The sequence below is a fragment of the Ochotona princeps genome, chromosome 11 (assembly GCF_030435755.1).
Source record: "Ochotona princeps isolate mOchPri1 chromosome 11, mOchPri1.hap1, whole genome shotgun sequence".
In the NCBI taxonomy this organism is placed as follows: domain Eukaryota; kingdom Metazoa; phylum Chordata; class Mammalia; order Lagomorpha; family Ochotonidae; genus Ochotona; species Ochotona princeps.
The window spans coordinates 1,018,643-1,040,751 of NC_080842.1; the positions used below are offsets into that span (position 1 = coordinate 1,018,643).

At 43.7% G+C, this 22,109-nt stretch overlaps 1 protein-coding gene across 1 annotated transcript in view; it reads left to right on the plus strand.

The window, feature by feature from the left end:
* LOC101530756 (spermatogenesis associated 6-like protein) overlaps positions 1-14,640 on the plus strand; it is a 46,840-nt gene extending 32,200 nt beyond the window's left edge. The window contains 1 exon segment of the mRNA XM_058670453.1: positions 14,490-14,640. Coding sequence (XP_058526436.1) covers positions 14,490-14,640 — 151 coding nt within the window.
* The last annotated feature ends 7,469 nt before the right edge of the window (positions 14,641-22,109 follow it).

Here is a 22,109-nt window from a genome sequence, read left to right on the forward strand (position 1 = left end):
GGTTTGTGTAAAACATGGGCTGGAGACAGAACTGACCCAGCAATTGCAACTACTAGAGTGTATGTAGACCGCTTTGGGTGACAAACTGTACTGGATCATGTATTGGCAAACACAAGAATCAGGTATGGGATGGCTTCAGATGAGGTTTCTTTGGAGATTCCCTACCAAGTGAACCACTGGACTCAGAACACTAACCATGGAGAGAATTGCAGGTTCCATGCTCTGACCATGGAGTGCATCAGAGCTGGGCCTCATCAGTTGCTCAGTCTGAGTAGTGAACAGCATATCCAAATGTACATGGAGGATATGGCAGTACACTCGTGCCTCCAGAGGACACCTGGTACCATGGCAGAGGATGGAGGACAGAACAAATTCATTAACTACTCCAGCCAGTCATTGGCGTGAAGATCTGGGCAGGCGGAGACACTAAGGTAGACTATAGCAGCCAGTGTATTTGGGAGAGATTTCATCACGATTGGAGGGGCAGGATTGCCAGCAATTCAGGACTGTTGAACTATCAAAACGTCTTGAGAAATTCATGGTGTTGTAAATTTCTACTTTTCTTACTGTTGCTGATTCTGTATTGTGGCTTTTTTATTTAAGAGGGATGTGTGGTGACTGTGTAATTGAGACTATCATATCCAGATGTGAGGATGCAGTGCAGTGTGAGTCTCTACTTCCAGATCAAAGATGGACTACTAATGAAACTATTAGCTGCATCTTGACAATGGGAGGCTGGTCTTTCTGCCATTGTCCATGCCCACAATGATGAATATGTGACTGTTTATGAAGAGCTATGCTATGGTAATGATATAGGGGAATTCGGTGGTGACAGAGGAGAAGTCTTAGGGAGGGAGCAGGGGAAATCCCAGGACCTATGGCACTGTATCATAGAATGATGGTAATAATCTTAAAAGAAGTAAAAATAAAATAATGAAAAAAAGGTCAAAGTGGTCAAAGGTCAGCCACGTGAGCTAGAATGTCAATACTTCCTAAACCGTCCTCCTAGTTTTCCCTGGATTGTCCTAGCTCCACTTCCTTCATTAGCACTTCCTTGCTTTTGAATACATACAGCATTTAGATATTTATTTACTTTTTTCTGTCTTGTCCACCAGCCTAAAACTTCCATGAGAACAAATATTTTAATCTGTCTTGCTCATTATTCTTCCTCCAAGTGCTCAAAAAAGTTTTGTGGAGGAGGATAAACATGCAGGCTAACTTTTTTTAAAAGATGTATTGATTTGTTTGTTTTTTATTGGAAAGGAAGGTTTTACCGAGAGGAGAGCCAGAGAGAAAGATCTTACATCCACTGGTTTGTTCCCCAAGTGGCTGCAACAGCCAGAGCTGAGCCCACCTGAAGCCAGGAGACTGGAGCTTCTAATAGGTCTCCCATGTGGGTGCAGGGTCCCAAGGCTTTGGGCTGTCCTCTACTGCTTTCCCAGGCCACAAGCAGGGAGCTGGGTGGGAAGTAGAGCAGCCAGGACATTATCCAGTGCTCATATAGCATCTTGGCATATGCAAGGTGAGGACTTTAGCCACTAGGCTACTATGCTGGGCCCTGGTAATTTGTTTTTAAAAGTAAGAAAAATTTGCTCACTCTGTGAAAAAAGTGAGTGAGTGAACGAGTGGGTGACTCAGTGTTGGATACATCAAGGCAGGAGGTCTTGGAGTGTAGAAGAGGCAGCTCCAGATAAGAGACATCCCCATTTTGATTCCACATCTTCCCTAGCCCATCAACAGGTCTTACAGTCCTGTGGTTGTCTGGCTGGCTGGCAGGTGTAATGAGACAGGAGAGATTTGCGCCTAGAACCTCTTTTTGCCTTAGTCATACCCACCCACCCAGAGATCCAACTTTCTGCACAGGATTCAAGCATACTTTAGAAAAAGAAAATGTCACACAGAAAATAGAAGGATCATTCATCTTTATCAGCCATTTTTCCTCTGTATTACTTACAGGGATATAATTATCTCACCAAAAACAGGTTTCTCCAAGGTTTTCTTCTCAGCAGTTCTTCATTCTCAATATGTTCTCTGCTTTCGGTCCCTTCTCATGGTGATTGTGTGAACTTTTCATAATTAGGTGGTTCCTGGCTCCAGACTACACCAGGAGACTTGAAAAGCTCCAAGGCAAGCTTTTAATTGATTGGGATGATACTCCTGGTTCTGCTCTCAGACCAGACAGGGTCTCCCTAAGAAGCCGAGGAACTTGACTGGACTATAAGATGCTGGACTCTATGATTAGTATATGCTTACAAAGAGGGAATCTCAACTGAACTTGAACTGTGCTGATGCAACAGGTGGAGTAATCCACCCAGGGGGTGGGAGGGTGTGGGGAGGGGTGGAGCGAATCCCAGTACCTATGAAACTGTGTCACATAATACAATGTAATTAATGAATAAAAAATAGAAAAAAGAATGAAATTACAATCAAATAATAGCAAAATGGACTATATACCAGGAATATACTCTTGCCTAAAGTGCACAGGTGATATTCTACAATGTAGATTGAACATTAACTCAAAATATAAGTTTTATTACAATGCATGTGAAATCATACCAAGTATATTTTGATCACAATAGAATTATAATACAAATCAATCAAAGTAAAACTGGGAAGGTCCAAAAATATGTGAAAACTGAACAATGCATTGAACAACCAGTGGTACAAATAAGAAAAAAATTTAACATTCAGAACAATAAAACAGAAAAACATGGAGTAAAGACTGTTTCAAACTGATAACTTTGATCAGAGAAAAATAGAAAAAATCTAGTTTAACAGCTCTCATCTTGCATAATATTTGTCAAAACTTATTTTATAGTTTTTCTAGTTATTACTTTAATTCTGTCTAATCCTATTAAATAAATGATTCCTATTCCATCATTAAAAAAAAAAAAGAAAAGCTCCAAGACAAAATGGGATTATAGGAATGAGCATTTTCCATTCAGTCTGTTTGAAGATATCTTTTATTTCTTTAAAAAAAAGATATCTATTTCATTTATAACTCAGAGTCACAGATAGAACAGGAAAGAGAAAGGGAGGGAGGGAGCGAGAGAGAGAAAGAGAGAGCTTCTATCCACTGATTCACTCCAGTAATGGTTGACACTGGGACAGGTTCAAGCCAGGAGCTTCATCTGGGTCTTCCAGGTGAATGGCAGGGGCATAAGCCCTTGGGTAATCTTCCCCTGATCTATGCCCTCCCGTGCTCCCACCTCACCCCTAACCGTTAGGAAGGAGCTGGATGGGCAGTGGAGGGGAGTGGGGACCTGAGCCGACACAGCATCCATATTGGATGCTGGCTTTGCAGGTGGTGGCTTTTGTCCAGTACACCAGCACACCGGCCCTGGCCCCTTGTGTCTCTAACAGTCTGGTGGAGTAACATGGTGGCTGGCTTTGATTCTAAGGGAAGGTTGGAATAGTGCAACCCTCACCTTTCTGAAGCCCTATCCTTAGAACCACATCTAGGACCTGGGCACCAGCAACAACCAGCAACAACCAGCAACAACCAGCAACACCAGGTTGCCGGACCCAGCTTTGTGGGTTCAGTGCTTGAGTGTCCCCTCTCCCACTGCTCTCCCTGCCTGTTCTGGGCCACCTGTCATTCAGGCTATCAAGGTCCATTCCCCTTCTTTGGCAGCAGAAACCTCACTGACCTCCATTGCTTCCCATCACTTTTTGTTACTGTGCACCTCCAGGGCTAGTGTTCAACTTTGCCCTCCTCTGAGGCTGGGCACGCCTGCTTCCCGTGAGCTTGGAACAAAAATGCCCTTCCACCTGTTCAGCTCTTGTGCTTTGGTGCACAGCCCTGGCTTGTCTCCAGTGGTTGTTCCATTTGCTCACCCTTCTCCTCCAACTCCGGACCCCTCCCATGGGGTGCTCCAGGAAGCCCCAGAGCATTTGACAACAACACCTCAGAGAGGTCACGTTTTTGACCTTCTGATTCTGCTGCGAGCTCCATGCAAAGCCTTTGTGGAACTATGCTTCCTCGGCCGGCAGCGTTTAGTGCAAAACCAGGCCACGGAAGCCTAGGAGGAAATCCTTCCGAATGAGTGGGTGTGAGAAAGAGAAATAAATAGCGAGGTCCCTGGGGTCGAGGCGGCGGAGCTGGGCAGCTCTCCCAGGCTGCTGCAGGAGCCTCCGGCTCTGTTACACCAGCGCCTGGCCTGTGATTGATGGAGGCGTCTGCATCTCGGCGGCTCACCTTAAGGAATGCGGTTTGCAAGATGCATGCGGTTCCTGTAACTGGAAGGCTTTCCTGGTTCTAAGGCAGAATGTTCTGCAGCCTGGCTCTGCGCCTGCAACCGCTACTGGGAGCTTCAGGCATGATGGGTGGAGCATCGGATGACCCGGGGTTGGGGAGAGCAGGCTGGCTCAATGGGGCTGCCTCCTCTGTCGTTGGGGTTCACGATTTTCAGATGTTTGAGGGCTAATTCTGCAGCCATTCCCTATCCCCTCCTCCCCCGCCCAGGCCCAGCTCAGGCAGAACTGTTAAGATGGGCTTCCTTTCATCTCTCTGCCAGCACCTAGCCCGCCCGCTGCCTAAATCATTTGGCCAACTGGTCTCTGAACTCCATCCAGACTGTCTCCCCTCTTCTCCCCCTCCAAGCCCAGATCCGTCTCCCAGATGTGGAGGGCGATTAGCGCGGAGGAAGGAGCTGTGTACACCGTGATTAGCGCCGTAATAACAGTGATGTTTCTAGGAAGCAGGACCTGGTGCTGACAGCGCACCTGGGTTCCCACAGACCAGGCGAAGGCGCTGCTTCAGCCCCGGGTTCTGACCATCTCTTTATTTCTTTTATCATAGTTCGCTGCCCCTTCTTCCTCTCATTACGACAGGAAGAGCGTTTTCTCTGTGGACACATTTAGAAAACTTCCGCAACGTATCAACAAATCAACACTAATGACCCAGAATCGTTTAGGCAGAGATTGTTAGTGTTACACCTCAAATTATTTTTAGTTTGCTTGTTTTAAAACTATATTTGATATACTTCCTCCCAGGCACACCTGACTAAATACATGGGTTATACTGGGTGTCATGTTGTAGATTCAATGTTGTTCTCCTTTTCCCCCTAACACTGTTCCAAGGACTCTCAACATCATTATGTGTTCTGTTTCTGTAATGTGTTTTATTTTATTGTTTATTTTCTATTTAATTTGGGAGGCAGAGAGAGTGAGAATGAGAGAGAGAGACAGACAGAGGTCTTTCATCCAACCATTTACTCTCCAAAGGATTGTAACAGCCAGGTCTGGGCCAGGCTGAAGCCAGGAGCCGTTCAGTCTGAGTCTCCAACATGGCCCGAGGCCTTCCAAGCAGGATGCTGGAATCAGAACAGGGCTGGGATCAGAACCCAGGGACTCTTGATATGGGATGCAAGCCTTCCACATAGTTCGGTGGAAGTGTGTCTTCAGTTACGAGTGTGGCCATTGTTTTCACTAGTGGACTTGGGGTTCCTGCCGAGTTCTGTTGTTATGAAAATAGTGCAGATCAGTTCACATCATCCACTGGCAAATCCGAACACCAGAGCAGAGTGTGGGTCGAGCCAGGTTCGGTCGCGACAAAAGCAGTACACAACATAGAATGCCAAGGTGAGGTTGCCTGTGCCAGATGTGACCGCAGCACCCAGCCAGCACGGGAAGGGAGGGGGCAGAGTTGGCAGGGGAATAAGCGGTGGTTCCCTTGCTGGACAGCTACTCCCACTGGAGAGCATGAGCTGGGATGGGGACAGACCAGATTAGGCAGAGCTACAACACCTGTGTGCATCATGTGGCCCAGATCAGAGAAAAACCAGGCTGGACTGATTATTCCTACTGGTGCAATCTACAATTGGAGTGGGTGAGGGTTGTTGGGGCTTAGCCACAGCATCAGCTGGCAGAAGCTGGCACTGGGGGCTAGTTCTGTCAAGTTAAACCACAGAACCACCTGGAGAGTGCATAATCCGTGAGTGGGAGTGGCCTGGGAGGGAAATAGTGGGCTCTTCCCACTTGGGTTACCACCCCCCATGGAAAGGCAGGAAAACTAGGACAGGGGCTGGGGTGGCTTGAGAGACACCCAACAACATCTGTGAAGGATGGACAGTTGAGCTGGTTAGATGGAACAAGGTTTTAATACCCATTGACATGTATGAGAGCAGAAGGGGATGTGGGACAGACTAGACTAGTCTGCCACACATACTGGCAAACCAGGGCAGGGGGTGGGCCTGGTGGGGGTTATTGTGGGTCGCTCCAACTAAGCTGCAGCCCACAATGCTTTGTGTAAGGGCTTTGTATGTGCTGGGCAGAACCAGGCTGGATTGCAACACCCATTGGTTCCAGTGGAAGACAGGGATGGAAACAGAACCAACCCAGCAATTGCATTCACCAGCTGATCGGGGCAATGGGTTGTGCCGGGCCCTGTACTTGCTAGAACATACAAGAATCTGGTCTGGGAACAGCTCAGACAAAGTTTCTTTGGGAATCCCCCCAATTGAGCTTCCAGACTCAGAACCCTAACCATCAAAAGACAGAGGACAGAACAGGTCAATCAACCACCTCAGCTCTATGTTGGCAGTGAAAAACTGGGCAATCGGAGACTCTAAGATGGACTATGTCAATCAGTGGATTCTTCAGCGACCTCATCGTGCTTGGAGTGACGAGATTAGCAGCAATTCATAACTGTTGAACTATCAAAACCACTTGAGCAAGACCATCAGAGCATGCCCCACATCCGGGACCTGGGGTGGGTGGGAGCCTGGGCGGGGTTTCTCCCTTAAAATCCCCTTTTACCTCAGATATATGAAGGAAACAATATGGAACTAATTGTCTTACCCATTTTCCTGTAGCCCTTGAAACTTTTTACCTTAATTATGTAAAGATTGTCAAAAATAAATTTAAAAAATACAGTAGTGCAGAAGACCCAGTGAGTGAAGATGCCCATTGCAGCAATCCTCCAGGGAACAGCTGGCCAAAGCTCACTTCCCATGGGGTCAGGACCAGAGGAAAAATGTGATGGGTAATCATTGAGCCAGTCAGAAGACTGCAAGGAGAGTGGTTCTGTGAGTGGGTACATGACTGTGGGACCCTCTCCCCTGTGTCTTTAACTTAACCTCTTACCCACTTAAATCAACATGATCTGGAGTGAGGGCAAAGGGAGATTAGCCAGCAGAAGGATCTCTCAGCTCTGGGAAGGCCATGGAAGAACCATGCACCTGTCAAGGCTTGAGTGGCAGACCCTATCTGGGCTGACACTCCGTGACCACTGTTGAGGTATAAGCCAACACAAGTGAGACTTTGGAAGCCAAGGATGGAGAAAGAACAGGGCAGCCACCATTCTCTCCTTGCGGAGAACTCTGTCAGCTCCTATTTTCTTTCCTAGCTGGATCAGCAGCATTCAGTCATTCCTAAGGGACATGGGGATTCCCTGGCAAGGGTCTTGAGGGATTACACATGTTGCCAAACTGATTTATGGTGATGATTGTACTTTTTTGTGGCACTACCGGAAGTCACTGGATTCCACTCTTAAAATGTGAGACTAGTATGACATGGGTGACTTCAAAAATTCATGGGGAAGTGGAATTGAAAGACCAATGGATTTTGATGAAAAGTAGTTTGAAATCCACGTATATCAAGGGTCTTCTAAAAGTCCATGGAGATGTATGTTATGAAGAAAGCTATGCAAAAATTCCATTTTTTCCAAAACAAAATAAACTTGTCTTTTGGTTCTGTTTTCCCACCAGGTTTTTCAGGTACCCTCCTGTTTCTCCTTCCTGTGACTTGGATGCCATGACCAGAGAATGGAGGAGATTGACCAGCTAGTTTACTTTCAACATTTCTTGAATTCCATGATTCAGGTTTAATAAATGCCTATGGATGGATTTTATCATAAAGTTCCTGTTGTGTTGGAGAACAAGCACGTCCCATTTTACTGGTAAGAACCCTGGGCCCGGGGCGATAGAGTACTGGTTAAAGCCCTCATCCTGTACACGCCGGGGTCCCATGTGGTTGCCGGTTCAAATTTCAGTGGCCCCACTTTCCATCCAGCTTCATGCTTGTGGCCTGGGAAAGCAGATGAGGACGGCCCAAAGCCTTGGGACACTGCACCCATGTGAGTGTTTTGTGTATTGTGTAGCCTCCACTTGGGGTGCCCACATTCCATCAAAGTGTCTCCCTCCTCTCCAACTTCCCACAAACGTGTGGGAGGCCACCAATGAAGCACTGAGTGCTTGGGCCCCTGCCACCAAAGGGAGGGGCTTGAATGTAGTTTCACTGTTGGCTTCTGCTTGGCCCAGCCCTGGTTGTTGAAGCATTTCTCTCTCTCTGTCACTTGTCCTTTCAAATGAATAAATAAGAAGCCAATGTTATTGTGCTGATTAACCCACTACCTGTCTTTCTAATGGGCCCAAGAAGATAGCAGATAATGATCTAAATATGTAGGCTCCAGTCACCTGCATGGGAGTCTTAGATTGAGTTCCAGCATCTTGGCTTGGACCTGGTCCAGCTCTGATCATTGTTTCCATTTGGGAAGTGAATCAGCAGGTGGAAGACTTCTCTCTCTAATACTCTCTCTCTCTCTCTGACATTCTACCTTACCAGTAAATTAATAAATCTAAAATAAGTAAATAAAAATCTGAATTTTCTATCTGTAAAGTGATATCTAAAAAACCAGTGCAAAAGGACATCTATAAGCATGATGCAGATATATGTAAATATACTGAATTTTGATGTTGCTTTGAACTGTCAATTTGACTCAAACTTAATGTGGTTAGCAAGTGGCCAGTTGCCAAATTACCCTCACTAACTGCCCTCTAAGAGTACAGAGTGTGGTTGGTTTTGATAATGCAAAGATAATGCAAAGATATTCAGAAAGGGAAAACAGAAAGAAAAGCCCAATATGGAGTTAGTGGTGTAAAAGATCATGTGGAAGCTTGTGATAAAATAACATGGGGCGATTAACCCTCCTTGGAGAACATTGTAAGGCAAAATTGAATTCTTCTACCCTCATACAGAGTATCTCGATACAGTCTACACTCACAGCCTATCATGTTTGATTTTTGAAGGAAAATATGCTTACAAAGAGTGATGGTTAGGTATACACATAAGCACACATACACATAGGTTATCAGTCAATTTGATCTTGAAGAGTGTCTCTCAAAGTGTCTTCTTCCTGAAAGTTTGGATGGTCATCCAAGTGACTTGGTTACCTGGCGTGAAGTAACAGATACTGAGGGTGGTGTTTTGTTCGTATGTGTGTGTGTGTGTGTGTGTGTGTGTGTGTGTGTGTTTAAGAGACTGGGACCCAAGTTAAGCACTTGCCAGCACCAGCATTGGTATTGCCTTGTACACTCAACCTGAACGCAAGGATCTGGGGGTGGTTACGGGTATACTACAGAACTGCATTGCCAAATGGGATGAGTCATATTGGAGGACAGGTGAGTCTGAAAGGTGAAATTGCAGTAAGCCGGATGGAAGACAGATGGAAAAGAAAAGATGAGGTTCTACATGTGACTTCTGCATTTTTAGGTCATTCAGGGGACATCTTTCTGAAATACAAGCAAGTGATGCAGATATGACATTTTTCTTTTCTTCAAGACACAATTGGCTTTTTCTTGCACCAAAAAACAATGCATTCATTCACTGATTCCAATGATGTTGTTAACCCAATTGATAAACCTGAGATCTGTTACTTCTGGGCTGAGCCCCCCTACCCATTCTCAGATAGTCACTACTACATCCTAAACAGTGCAAACAGTATAGGAAAGAGGGAGGCTTCTCCTAGACTTTGATGCAGGATTCAGTCTTCTCTTTCATTTCCCTTCTCCCAGACTTTTCCTACCAACACCCTTCTCATCAGCACACCTGAGGCTCACCACACATTGCTTCATTAATTGATTTGATCCCTTCTGTCTCTGCATTCAGGAGGTTCCTAGCAGGACTCTAAACAATGCAGACCTTGAGGTTGCTCTGCAAACAGCTGAGGAGAATGAAATCAGGCCTCCACCCAGTAGTCGCATTGTGCCTGAGTATTTACTCCTGGTTGTTTCCTGTTCTCACACAAGGTTAGCATTGAGGTCCAGGCTCTTGGTATGCTTGGCTGTGGGAGCTGCACAGCATTCACTCTTCGATTCACCTGTCCCTTATTCTTTTTCCTGAGTAAAGCCATGTTCTGCTAAGATGAAGAGCTTGTAGAAAGCTGGCGGGGGCAAAGATGGGAGGGCTGTGCAGAGAGTGTCACTTGGAGGCTCTGAGGCATGCTCTGTCGCTTGGTACATTCTTGTCCCAGCCCTAGGTGGGAAGTCAGCTCAGTCCATTTTCTTTCTCTGCAGTGACAAAGGCTGCTGAGCTCCCTGGGGGCTCAAGAGATGGATCCAGTCTTGAGCCGTATTCTTCCAAACCCTCCATCTTCCAACCCATCCAAAATGCAAACCCTCCTCTGTTGCACAGCAACTGGAAGCGACTCCCTTGATGTTGTTTTTCTGTATTTTGGGCCTATTTTACACTAGCAAATTACTTCAGTGTTTTGGTGTCTGTTTTTCCTTTTGTGGTCACTGTCTTTGCTGGTGCCCTCTGTAGATGCTGGGTGTCTGCTTAAAACATACTTTAAAAGTGAGTTATTGCTCCTTCTCCAGGGAGGCCGAACCATCCCCCAATAAGGTGACCAGGGCTCACAATCCCATTTTTCTTTGCATGATTCAAACACTGGCTCTTGTTTTTATTTAAAATGCTATTTTATTTTTAAATATTGCTTACATGGCTGAGAGGGATGTATACCCATGTGAACCTCTGATTGGAGTGGGGAGGGTCAAGGTATAAAGGTGGGTGAGAGAAATGTTTCCATTTTTTTCTTCTGTGTCCACAGTGGGGAGGGGGGTACCATTCATTACTGATAAATTGCATCAGCCTCCCTGCCCCTCCCTCTCTCCCCCATAACCCTGTTGCGGGAATAGGGTGGTCTTTTGATGACGCCGTGGAGACCCCAGAGTGGGGAAGAGTATTCTGAGGGTGTTACTTGAGTGGTTAACATTGGCTCCTCCTCCCGAGGGGTCAGTGGTGATGGGACTCTGGAGGCTAATTCATTGGCACTCCAAAACACACAAGTCCCAGAAAAATGCCAGCAAATAAATCTAGTAACTGACAGTGACAGGCTGTCGTCACAAGCACTGGAAAGTTCGGGGTATGTGCGATCAGCACATTCTCTCCCTGTAACCCAAACCAAACACAATCAGACCAAGTTATAATCAGAATATTTTGACCAACATGGAACCGAAACTGAGAAAGTCAATGAACCAGTTGGTTAAAGGCATCTATCTGATGTGCTGGCATTGGAAATGCCAGAATATGCCGCCAGCTCTCTCCTTTTGCTCTGTTTTTAAGACTGACCGACCAAACTGCTGATTATAATGTACTTAGGTATGCAAATATATTTGAATGATTTATGAATCACGGGAAGCTATTCTGTTTGTTTTGGCAGATTTTTTAATCTCTGATTTGATCATTATGTTTTAAGTTTTACGTATTTTTATTTGAAAGTCAGATTTACATACATAAAGAGAGACAGAGAAAAATCCTCCATCTGCTGGTTTACTCCCCAAATGACTGCAATGGCCAGAGCTGTGCTGATCAAAAATAAGGAGCCAGGAGCTTCATCTGCATCTCCCAAGTGGGTGCAGGGTCCCAAGGCTTTGGCTCATCCTCTGCTGCTTTTCCATGCCACAAAGCAGGATCTGAATGGGAAGAGGAATAGCCTGGACTAGAACCTGAGCCCATATAGGATATAATGCCTGTAGGTGGAGGATTAGCCTGTTGAGCCACGGTGCTAAATCCTATGTGTTTTTCTTTTTTCTTTTTTTTTTTTTTAAGATTTATTTTCATTGGAGATTCAGATATACAGACAGGAGGAGAGACAGAGAAGAAGGTTTTCTTTGTACTGATTCACTCCCCGAGTGACTACAATGGCCAGAACTGAGCCAATCTGAATCCAGGAGTCAGGAGCTTCTTCTGGATCTCCCATGCAGGTGCAGGGTTCCAAGGCTTTGGGTCATCCTCAATTGCTTTGCCAGGCCACAGGCAGTGTGTTGGATGGGAAGCAGGGCCTGGTGAGATTAGAAATGGCACCCATATGGGATCCTGGTGCAAGAAAGGTGAGGACTTTAACCACTTTCGCACCAGGTCCTATGTACTATTCTTAAAATGTGATAAATATTTTTTCCGTAAGCCACTTCTTCCTCTCATTCCCTGAACTATTTATGGTGGTGGGTGGTGGGTGGATAAAGAGAGGCAAAGTGGTGAAGAAGGGTGAACAATTATAGTTCCCAGGAAAGATTTTAATTCCCTTCATTTACAAATGAGAAAACAGATAGGATCAGAGTCTTGCAGTTCGTGACAAAGTAGGGGAGAAGAATCAAAGCAATATTTTATACAGCAACACATGCTAATTGGGTGGATATTATACAATGGATGCTGTTCTAGGTTTATCTGTTTGGGACACAGTTCTGCTTTTGTGAGCTGGAATTTTACTGAGGGAGACAGGTAATATGGAAACAAACTAGTTCACAAAGCAGGATGTCAGACAAAAGCAGGGTTAAGACCACAGAAAGTACGGAGCGTGACTTCAAGACTTTTCTCTTTAAGAAAGAAGCATTTGAGCTGAGACTTGGCGGTGGGAAGGGTGGAACAAACACCCTTGGCGCAAACATGGTGCAGACTGACATAATGGCTGGAGCCTAAGAAGAAAGATTCAGAGTTTGAGAGTGGCATCTCTCGAGGATTCTCAGAAGAAGCGGAATGCTCTCTGATGTATGATTCAAAGTGCTTCATCTCACTGCTGGGTTGGATATGGATTGCACGGGATGAAAAGTGGAAGCTGAGGTTAAAGCTTTGGTGCCTCTGGTGAGGCTTGCATGCACATCAGGTTTCTGAATTCTATTTGGCCCAACTGGGTTGTTTCATGCATTTGGGAAGTAAAACAGAAGATTTAAGCTCTCTCTCTTTTAAGATTTATTTATTTTTGTTGCAAAGTCATATATATATATATATATATATATAGACAGAGAGAGAGAGAGAGAGAGAGAGAGGAGAGACAGAAAGGAAGGTCTTCCATCCAATGATTCACACCCCAAGTGATCACAACTGGGTGGAACTGTGCAGATCTAAAACCAAGAGCCAGGAGTTCTTCTGTGTCTCCCACATGGGTTCAGGGTCCCAAGGCCTTGGGTTGTCCTTGACTGCTTTCCCAGGCCACAAGCAGGGAGCTGGATGGGAAGCAGGGCTGCCGGAATTAGAACCAGCACCCATATGGGATCCCAGCACGTTCAAGGCAAGGACTTTAGCCGCTAGACCATCGCACCAGGCCCAAGATTCAAGTTCTTTATTTTGCTTCAGAAAATGCGGAAACTGGTCCAGATCTTGAATTTTAACTTTGCACTTTGTCCTCCTGTTAATCTACTTTCTTGAGACCATTCAACAAATTAATTGTTGAAAGTGTTGAAGTGTTATTTGCTGATGTAACATCTAAATTTCTTTTTAATCAGTAGACAAGTTCCCTTTATTGATGGAGTACTGTAGTATCAGGTAAATGTAACCTTGGCATTCTTTAGAACTTCTCTGAAATACCTAAATAGGAAAAAGCTAAAAACCCATTTAGACCAAGGCTTTAATTTCAGGGGCCAAGGAACCCCGAACCCAAATTCACCCTCAGTCCCTCAAAGTTTCCTGTATTAACGTTTTCTCCAATTTCTACTTGAACTGTTTTCACAATTTCTGATAGTTACACAAAAATTATTTTTTGAGTTTCTAGTATAGGAGTTATGGATGGGAAGATTCTGGAGTAAGGTTAAGGCACATCTTATGCCCTGAGTTACAACCCAAGAGATTTCTGCCTCTTTTAAGCAAGCATCAGAATAAGAAGGCATGGTGGCATAACAGGTAAAGCCACCGTCTGTGACACTGGCATCCCATATGTGTGACAGTTCTGGTCCTGGCTGCTCCACTTCCAATCCAGCTCCCTGCTAATGTGCCTGGGAAAGCAGCAGATGGCCTCTGTACGCAGGTGTGAGAGTGGGAAGAAGCTCCGGGCTCCTGCCTTTGACCTGGCCCAGCCCTGGACCTTGTTGCCTGTGGAGTGAGTTGGTGGACAAAAGAACTCTCTCTCTCTGCTTCTGTAACTCTTTCAAGTAAATAAACAAATATTTCATGAAAAAAATAAGAAACCAAACTGCACTTGATTGTCAAAGTAGCTTTGAACAGGAGTCTAGAGATCCTAGACCATGAGTAGGAATGTTAATTGGTGTCACAGGGCCATTCAAATGAGCCTGTTTCCTCCTGCCCTTCCATGATTGTCACAAACCTGCCCATAAGTTTACAATTTATCCCCCTTTTGGGGCCATCTGAGATTCAGGGTGGTTTTTATGGATGCCTTCTCTATTCATGCTCCATAGTTTTCATTCCAACAACTTTAGCAGGGGCCAGGTTTCTGTGCAGTTGAGCCATGACTGATAAACTCTGAAGTTTGTTCACTACAGTGCTCTCCTTGTTCAGCGTTATCTCACCAATTTTGCTGCTCGTATTTTGTACACACTAGAATCGCATTTGAACGAGGTCATAGCTCGTGGGAATGTCATCTGTGCACGCTCCTTGGATGGTTTGCAGGAAGACCTGGGGGATGAGAGCTAGGGTAATCTAATCTGGCCACTGGGGAAGAATAAATTACTGCTCTCTGTAGTGTACATGACCTTCACCTCAGTAATATTTTTGAAATAATTACGTGAGAGTCTGTCACTGGTGTCTCTGGGAGCGTTAAAACAGAATTTACAATGGAGGAGTCTGTTCACCCTTGGATGTAGCTCAACGTCTCAGGATAAATTTACAGTTTGAATAATAGGGAGTCTGAAATTCCTCCAAAGCAGCCAGTTCATTCACAAAAATAATCAGATGCTGCCTAAAATTAAATAGAACAAACAGTCTGTTTTGCATGCCCACTGGATTTTCAGTCAGTGGTTACAAATTTCAATTTGATACGTTAAGCCTGAACTGAATCTTGTTTAATCTTACAGATAGGCCATTTTCAGTCCAGTAGACGATCCCATAGCTGATAACAGTTCATGCTGGACATAGCCATATATCGTGGGTTATGTGTGGACAATTACGGTCTGTTTCCTCTTTATGTTAATGAAGTTTGTTGCCAGCTTTTTCCTTAGAGTCATTAGTGCAGTGAAGGAAGGCCATTAATCTTTGTGGGTTTTTTTTTTTAATTAAAATTTGTCATTGTCAGTGTTCTGATGAGATAAAATTCCTCCAGAACTACACAACTTACTTCTTACAAAAGACGTGCCTTCAACAGAATCCATGATTCATTGGAGATCAAAATGGGCACTTAAGTGAGAAATAAACAAATACGTAACAGTAGTTGGCAACGTTAAGAATTCATTTGCAAAATTAACAGAGTAGCAGATGGTGCTTACGTTAAGGTGGATTATAGAGTTGAGCGTCTTATAATTCAGCTTAGCCTAGGTGAAGTGAATAGAGTTCACTCAAGCAACATGGAATACATGGTCTTTTCCAGTGGATATGGAAAATTTTCAAGAAAGACTACATGCTGGACCCAAAGCAAGATCCAATAGCATACAAGTGTTACTTGTGTTATATGGGATATGTTTGTTGTTTACAATGGGATTAAATAAGAAATAAAAAGCAGGAAGAGAGTAGGGCAATCTGCAAATATTTAGGACACAAGCTATGAACTCCCAAATAGCCCATAAATCTTTAAAAAAGTTATAAAGAAATCATTTGAAATTGAACGATAAAAGTTAAACCGAAATTTGAGAGCTACAACTGTTATGGATAGTTCTAAATGTTTATATCAGGAAAGAAGAATAATTGAGAGCCAATTGCCTTGGATTCTATGTTGAGGCATGAGGTGTGTGAGACAGTGGACTAAATCATGTCTTGAGACCCCTGCATCCAGCATCAGAGTACATGGGATTGAGGGTTTCAGAGTCCTTTCTCTATTTCCATTCCAGTTTCCCATGTACACTTGACTTGGGAGGCAGCAGATCACGGCACAAGCATTTGGGTCCCTGCCACCCATGTGGGAAACCTGGCTGTCATTCCTAACTCCTGACTTGAGCTGGGTCAGCAGTATCTATAACAGGCATGTAGGAGATAAACCAGCAGATGGAAGGTCTCTATAGCTCTCTGTCTCTATTCCTATCTGTTGATCTACCTTATCAACAAATATGTGTCAATAAAGTTTAAAGAACAAGCAAACGGTGTGAATGAAACACAAGATAATTGGAATGAAATAAAAACAAAGGCAAAATTAGAAGCCAATGAAACACAGCCTGGGCACATCATACAGAAAAATTACTAACATTACATATTGGCTCTCTGAATGGTCAATACAGTAGAAAAGGTTGGTGTTATGCCGTGAATGAATTGATATGCAGTAGCTGCAGTGATAAAAATAAATGGAGAGAAGATACCAATCGATTTAGGAATATCAGTGTAGATGCTATAGATATGAAGAAGATGATATAATGATACTGTGAGCAAATTTACGCCATTCAGTGTCATAAGTGGAATGGAATAGAAAAATATATTGAAACCCCAGTATCTAGAATTGATGAATAAAGAAATAGAAGTATGTGAGTAACCACCAACATGAGAAATGAAGCTATTACTACTAAAAAATTGCATGGAAAGCAGCTTCAGAACTGTCGTTTATCAACAGTTAAGAAAGAAATAAAACCCCATGCGAGGTCACCCAAACCTTGGTACCCATACCAGATATTAAAAACCAAAACCAACACAGATCGATACTCTTATGAACCTAGATTCTGGTGTCTGTAGCGAAACATTAGCTAACTGAATTCAGGAATATGTGAAAACAGCACTGTGTCAGGAGGTTCTGAGCTTTATTCTTCCAGCATGCAAGGATGGTTTAACATGCAAAAATAAATTAGTGTTTTTCACTACAGTAACAGAATAAGAAAAACAAACACAAATGCTGTCATCATCAATTCAGTTTAGCCAAAAAGCGTGTGACAAAATGTAAAATTCATTCAAGCTAAAAAACATTTTGAGACTTATATTAGAAAGGATCTTAAGCAGATGGTGGGAAACTGAAAAGTTTACTGCTAGCATCATCATCAATGATAAGAAAAAAAGGAACAGTTTGTCTGTAAGGTGGGCATTCAAAGAAAAAGTAAATGCTGCCCTCAATTTGCACCAGTTCTCCCTCTGTCTGTAATATGTGCATGCTTTCTGTTTTTAAAATCAACTGTGTTTTTTTGACTCTCATAAAATTGAAGTGTACTGTGTGAAGTTCTGGGACTTGCTCCTTTATTTTGTTCCACTCAATGATATATACACCTGAGAGTGCTTACAGAACTGCAAATACACCTGCTGAATGACCCAGCTATCCCAGTCCTAGGGATATATCCAAAGGAAACGAAATCCACATATGAAAAAGGGATCTGTAATCCTATATTTACAGTAGCACAATCTACAACAGCAAAGACAAGGAAACAACCCAGATGCCTATCCAAAGAGGAGTGATTAAAGAAGCTGTGGTACATTTACTTCATAGAATAATGCTCAGCCATTAGAAAGAATGAAATTCTACCATTTGCAACCAAATGGTCCCAACTAGAGACCATCATGCTCAGTGAAATATGTCAATCCCAAAAGGACAAATACCAGTATGTTCTCTCTGATATAAGGCAACCTTCATTCAAATTATAAGGTCAATAGCCCTTTCAATACTGTTTTTGCTGCTTTTCATGGATTTTGATATTTTTGTGTTTATTTTCATTTTTTAAAAATAGTTTTTCTCTTATTGAATTCTTCATTAACTCATAGATCATACAGTAGCATAATTTTCTCCAAAAAGATATTTTTTCTTTTTCATTTCTTCATTAGGCATTGGTTATTCAGTAGCATGTTATTTAAATACATGGTGTTGTAAATTCTTTTGAACTCTATTCCTGTTGCTCCTTTTGTTTCATGGCTTTTCATTTAAGGGAATGCATACTAACTGTGTAATAGAGACTACCTTATCCAGATGTGAAGATACAATGCAGTATGCATCTCTATTTCCAAATCAAAGATGAACTCCCAGTGTTGGACATATCTTGACAATAGGATGCTAGATTGTCTGTCATTGTACCCACAATGTCAGGACAGACTTAAATAACAGAATGATGGACTTATGACCGCTTATTAAGGATTATATTATTATAATAATGTGGGGGAAATCAGTGGAAATGGGAGGGAATTTGGGGAGGGAGTAAGGGAACTTCCAGAGTCTATGGAACTACATCATAAAATTAAAAATAAAATGTAAGCAACAACAACAACAGCAACAAAACCAATGCATGCTTCTACATTGTTTTTAAAATAAGTTTTTGAAATTTATTTTACTAGAAAGAGTGGGAAAGAGGCAGAGTGAGAAAAAGAGATCTTCATACTGCTGGCTCACTCCTCACATGACTGCAACGGCCAGAAGTGAGCTAAGTTGAAGCTGTGAGCTAAGTCTCCCAGGTCAGTGTAGGGGCCTAAGGACTTGGGCCATCCTCTGCTGCTTTCTCAGTCCATAAGCAGAGAGCTGGATCAGGAAGTGGAGCAGCCAGGATGCAAACTGGTGCCCAAACAGTGTCGGCAATGTCAGGCAGAGAATTAGCCTGTAATGCTACTGCATAGAATCCTGCTAATGTAGCTTTTTTTTTTTAAACCCATTTTCTTAGTATGCTATGACCCATTCTGGGAACACATTGTGATTTATCAAGGACCATTGGGCTGCTTAATCTGTTTTTGGTTTTCATTGTTGTTTTATATACTCATTGGTCCATGAAACCAAACCTGGAACATCTTCATCTAAATGTATAAATTAATAAAGTATTTAGAAACAGAAAATTGCCTAAGATGAGCTTTCAAATATTTTATGACTTTCTATGATATTCTCCATGGCACTTCAGGGTTGTACAACTCAAAAGAGGACATGCCGTTTGCCCTCAAATGTCTGGCCAGACTTGAGGGTTTGTGCTGTTAACGCCTAGGTCAGGTTTCGACACCATATCTTTGTCATCATGCTTAAAGCCTGCAGCTGGCTGTGTAGGCAGCCTGGAGTGGACAGAGACATTTCTGTAAGTAAGAGCTGCAAGTTCCGTGTGGATGATGGAGTGCCCAACCATGAGTTCACCTCATTGTGAAGAATAGAAAGCTCTAGTTTTAGTTGTGTGTGGAATCTTAGAAATTGAATACAGTGGAAGGAAAACAATATCAACGTGAAATATACAAGAGATACCACAAAGCTCTCGGTGTCTTTGGGGTGAGTGATTATCTCCAGATAAATAATTAGCATGAAAGTCTGTTATATGCCGGAGAAAACCCATGAACCTGCCAGCATTATTAATGCATTAATAGCATTACCCTTATTAGATTGACCCTCTTATTTATTATTTTTTTAAAGATTTATTGCTATTGGAAAGCTGGATATACAGAGAGGAGGAGAGACAGAGAGGAAGATCTTCCGTCCGATGATTCACTCCCCAAATGAGCCGCAACGGGCCGATACGCACCGATCTGAAGCCAGGAACCAGGAACCTCCTCCGGGTCTCCCACGCGGGTGCAGGGTCCCAAAGCTTTGGGCCGTCCTCGACTGCCTTCCCAGGCCACAAGCAGGGAGCTGGATGGGAAGTGGAGCTGCCGGGATTAGAACCGGTGCCAAGCCCATATGGGATCCCAGGGCTTTCAAGGCGAGGACTTTAGCCTCTAGGCCACACCGCCGGGCCCCTAGATTGGCCCTCTTTCACCTAGCCGAGGGCAGGCTTGGGAGAAGGAGGTCACTGGAAGGGTCAATTTTAAGACTGTCTTATTGTCTGGGACTGTCAGGCCCAGAGGAGAGACCCAGGACACTGCCTCAGGGTTGGGTCTCAAGGACGAAAAAGAAAACGCTGGCTTGTTTGGAGATGTAGTGGGAGTGGAAGCTTTAGCCAGGGACCCAGCCCTGCAAGGGAAGAGACCAGGATAGCTGGAGGGGAGGGACTTGTGGTTGGATATTTTGCATCCACCTGGCATGTGCAGGGAGCAAGATACCGCTGCATACTTTGCAGTGGGGCTGAGTCTGATCACCACAAACCCAAGAACACAGGAAATCTTTGGGACTTCTCACTTTTCCTGTATCTTATCTTCATTGTTTCTTTTTTGCCCATCAATAACGCTTTCTTCTATGCTTCCCCCAGGGCCTCTGTTATTTTCAAAGCCTTCACTGTTTCCCCATTGGGTTTTGCCAGTTTTCTCAGGAAATCTATTTGCTTTGTCCCTCCAGGAATCCCCTGAGCTTGCCTAGTGTGGCAGACACTTTATTGTACCTGCTGTTCAACGTCAGCTCTATACTGATGCTCTTCCATACAATAGAACAAACCCAGTGCTTCTGTTTCTCTGGAAAAATGCATCCCCCAGTATTTTTTTTTTTTTTTTTTTTTTTTTTTTTTTAGTAATTGCAGCCATCTCGCCCAATAGTGGTTGCGTTATGTTTGAAGTAAATTCCCAGGAAACCCTCTCTACCCTCTCTATCCCACACATCCTTTGCTCCTGATGACTGAAAGCCTTTTCAGCAGCCAGCTGATCTCCCTGCTGCCTTATCTCCAACCGTCCCAGCACCGAGCACCACACTGTGTTCCAGTATCAGCCACAGTTCTGCTCCCAAGCCCAGTGGTCTATGTCCTCCCTGTCCCCAGGGGCCCCAGTGAAGCTCTGCTTTGCCAGCTGGATCTTAGTTGACCTTCCCAATTTGCTTTCAGTTTTGTTCACCCCTTCTACCCTTAAAAGGCCAATAAATAACAAAGTAAGTAAAGCCATGGTAATTGGAATTTATGGAATGCCATGTAATGCAGGCAGGCTTCTAAATGATTCCCATACCCGATCTCAGTGAAGTCCCTTCCCCCATCTCCCTGGCAAACTGCTGATTTGGGTCATGTTACTATTCCCATTGTACAGAGAAGGACACTGAAAGGCAGTGGGATGGCATTAGAGCCAGGGTTTTCCTCCAAAGTCCTCCAGCCAACAAGTGCTGCTCCCTTGTCTACACTGATATTGTATAGAAGCTGCATGGACCATTGATACACAGATGTCCAATCACCTTCAAGTGATTTAAAACCTCTTATACAGCAGCTACTTTCTTCCCCGTGGGTCAGGAAATGCCCACTCAAAACTCCACCTGTGATTTCTCTCTTACTGTTGTCAACATGGCAGCATTTATTACCAAGGTGACCTCATTTCCTTCTGGAAATGAGAGAGAAAGTAAATGAACAGACAGCATATATTCATTGTCCTAAGGATCTGGCCCTTTAGTCTATGGGCAGTGGGCGTTTTTAGTTGAGATAGGACAAAGCCCAAGTCATTTATATTTGCTTAGTTTTCTTTTAAGATTTATTTTTATTGCAAAGTCAGATATAAAAAGAGATAGAGAGGAAGATCTTCTGTCCGCTGATTCACTCCCCAAGTGGCCTCAATGGCCAGAGCTGAGCTGATTTGAAGCCAGGAGCCAGAAACCTCCTCCAGGTCTGCCACATGGGTGCAGGGTCCCAAGGCATTGGGATATCCTCTATTGCTTTCCCAGGCCACAAAAAGGAAGCTGGATGGGAAGTGGGGCAACTGGGGCACGAACCGATGAACATATGGTATCCTGGCAGATACAAGGAGAGGACTTTAGCCTCTAGCTAAAACGCTGGGCCTGTGGAACAAAGCTATGGAACAGATTTACAATCCTGTAATCTCACAAGCAATCAATGAAGTATACAAGTCCATGTACAGGTGCATTTGTATATATGGACATATATGCACACATGACAGATTTGAATCTATGAATATGATTTTCCTTACAAGCATCATTTTTATGCTTAGTAGTTTTGCTGGTCATATTTTGCAGTTTTGAAATGCAAAGGACACTTTTTTCTTTAATAGCAAGTATAGGTACAGTTGGTGCTACAACAACAAGAAATCCTTACAAATCCCAGGGGATGAGTAGTCCAGAGTGTATTCCTGACACATAAAGCAAATTGTGAGTTGGGGAGCTCTCAGGAATTCCAGCTGCTTCTGACTCCCAGCTTTGCCTTTACACCATGGTCTTCACTAAAAGCCAT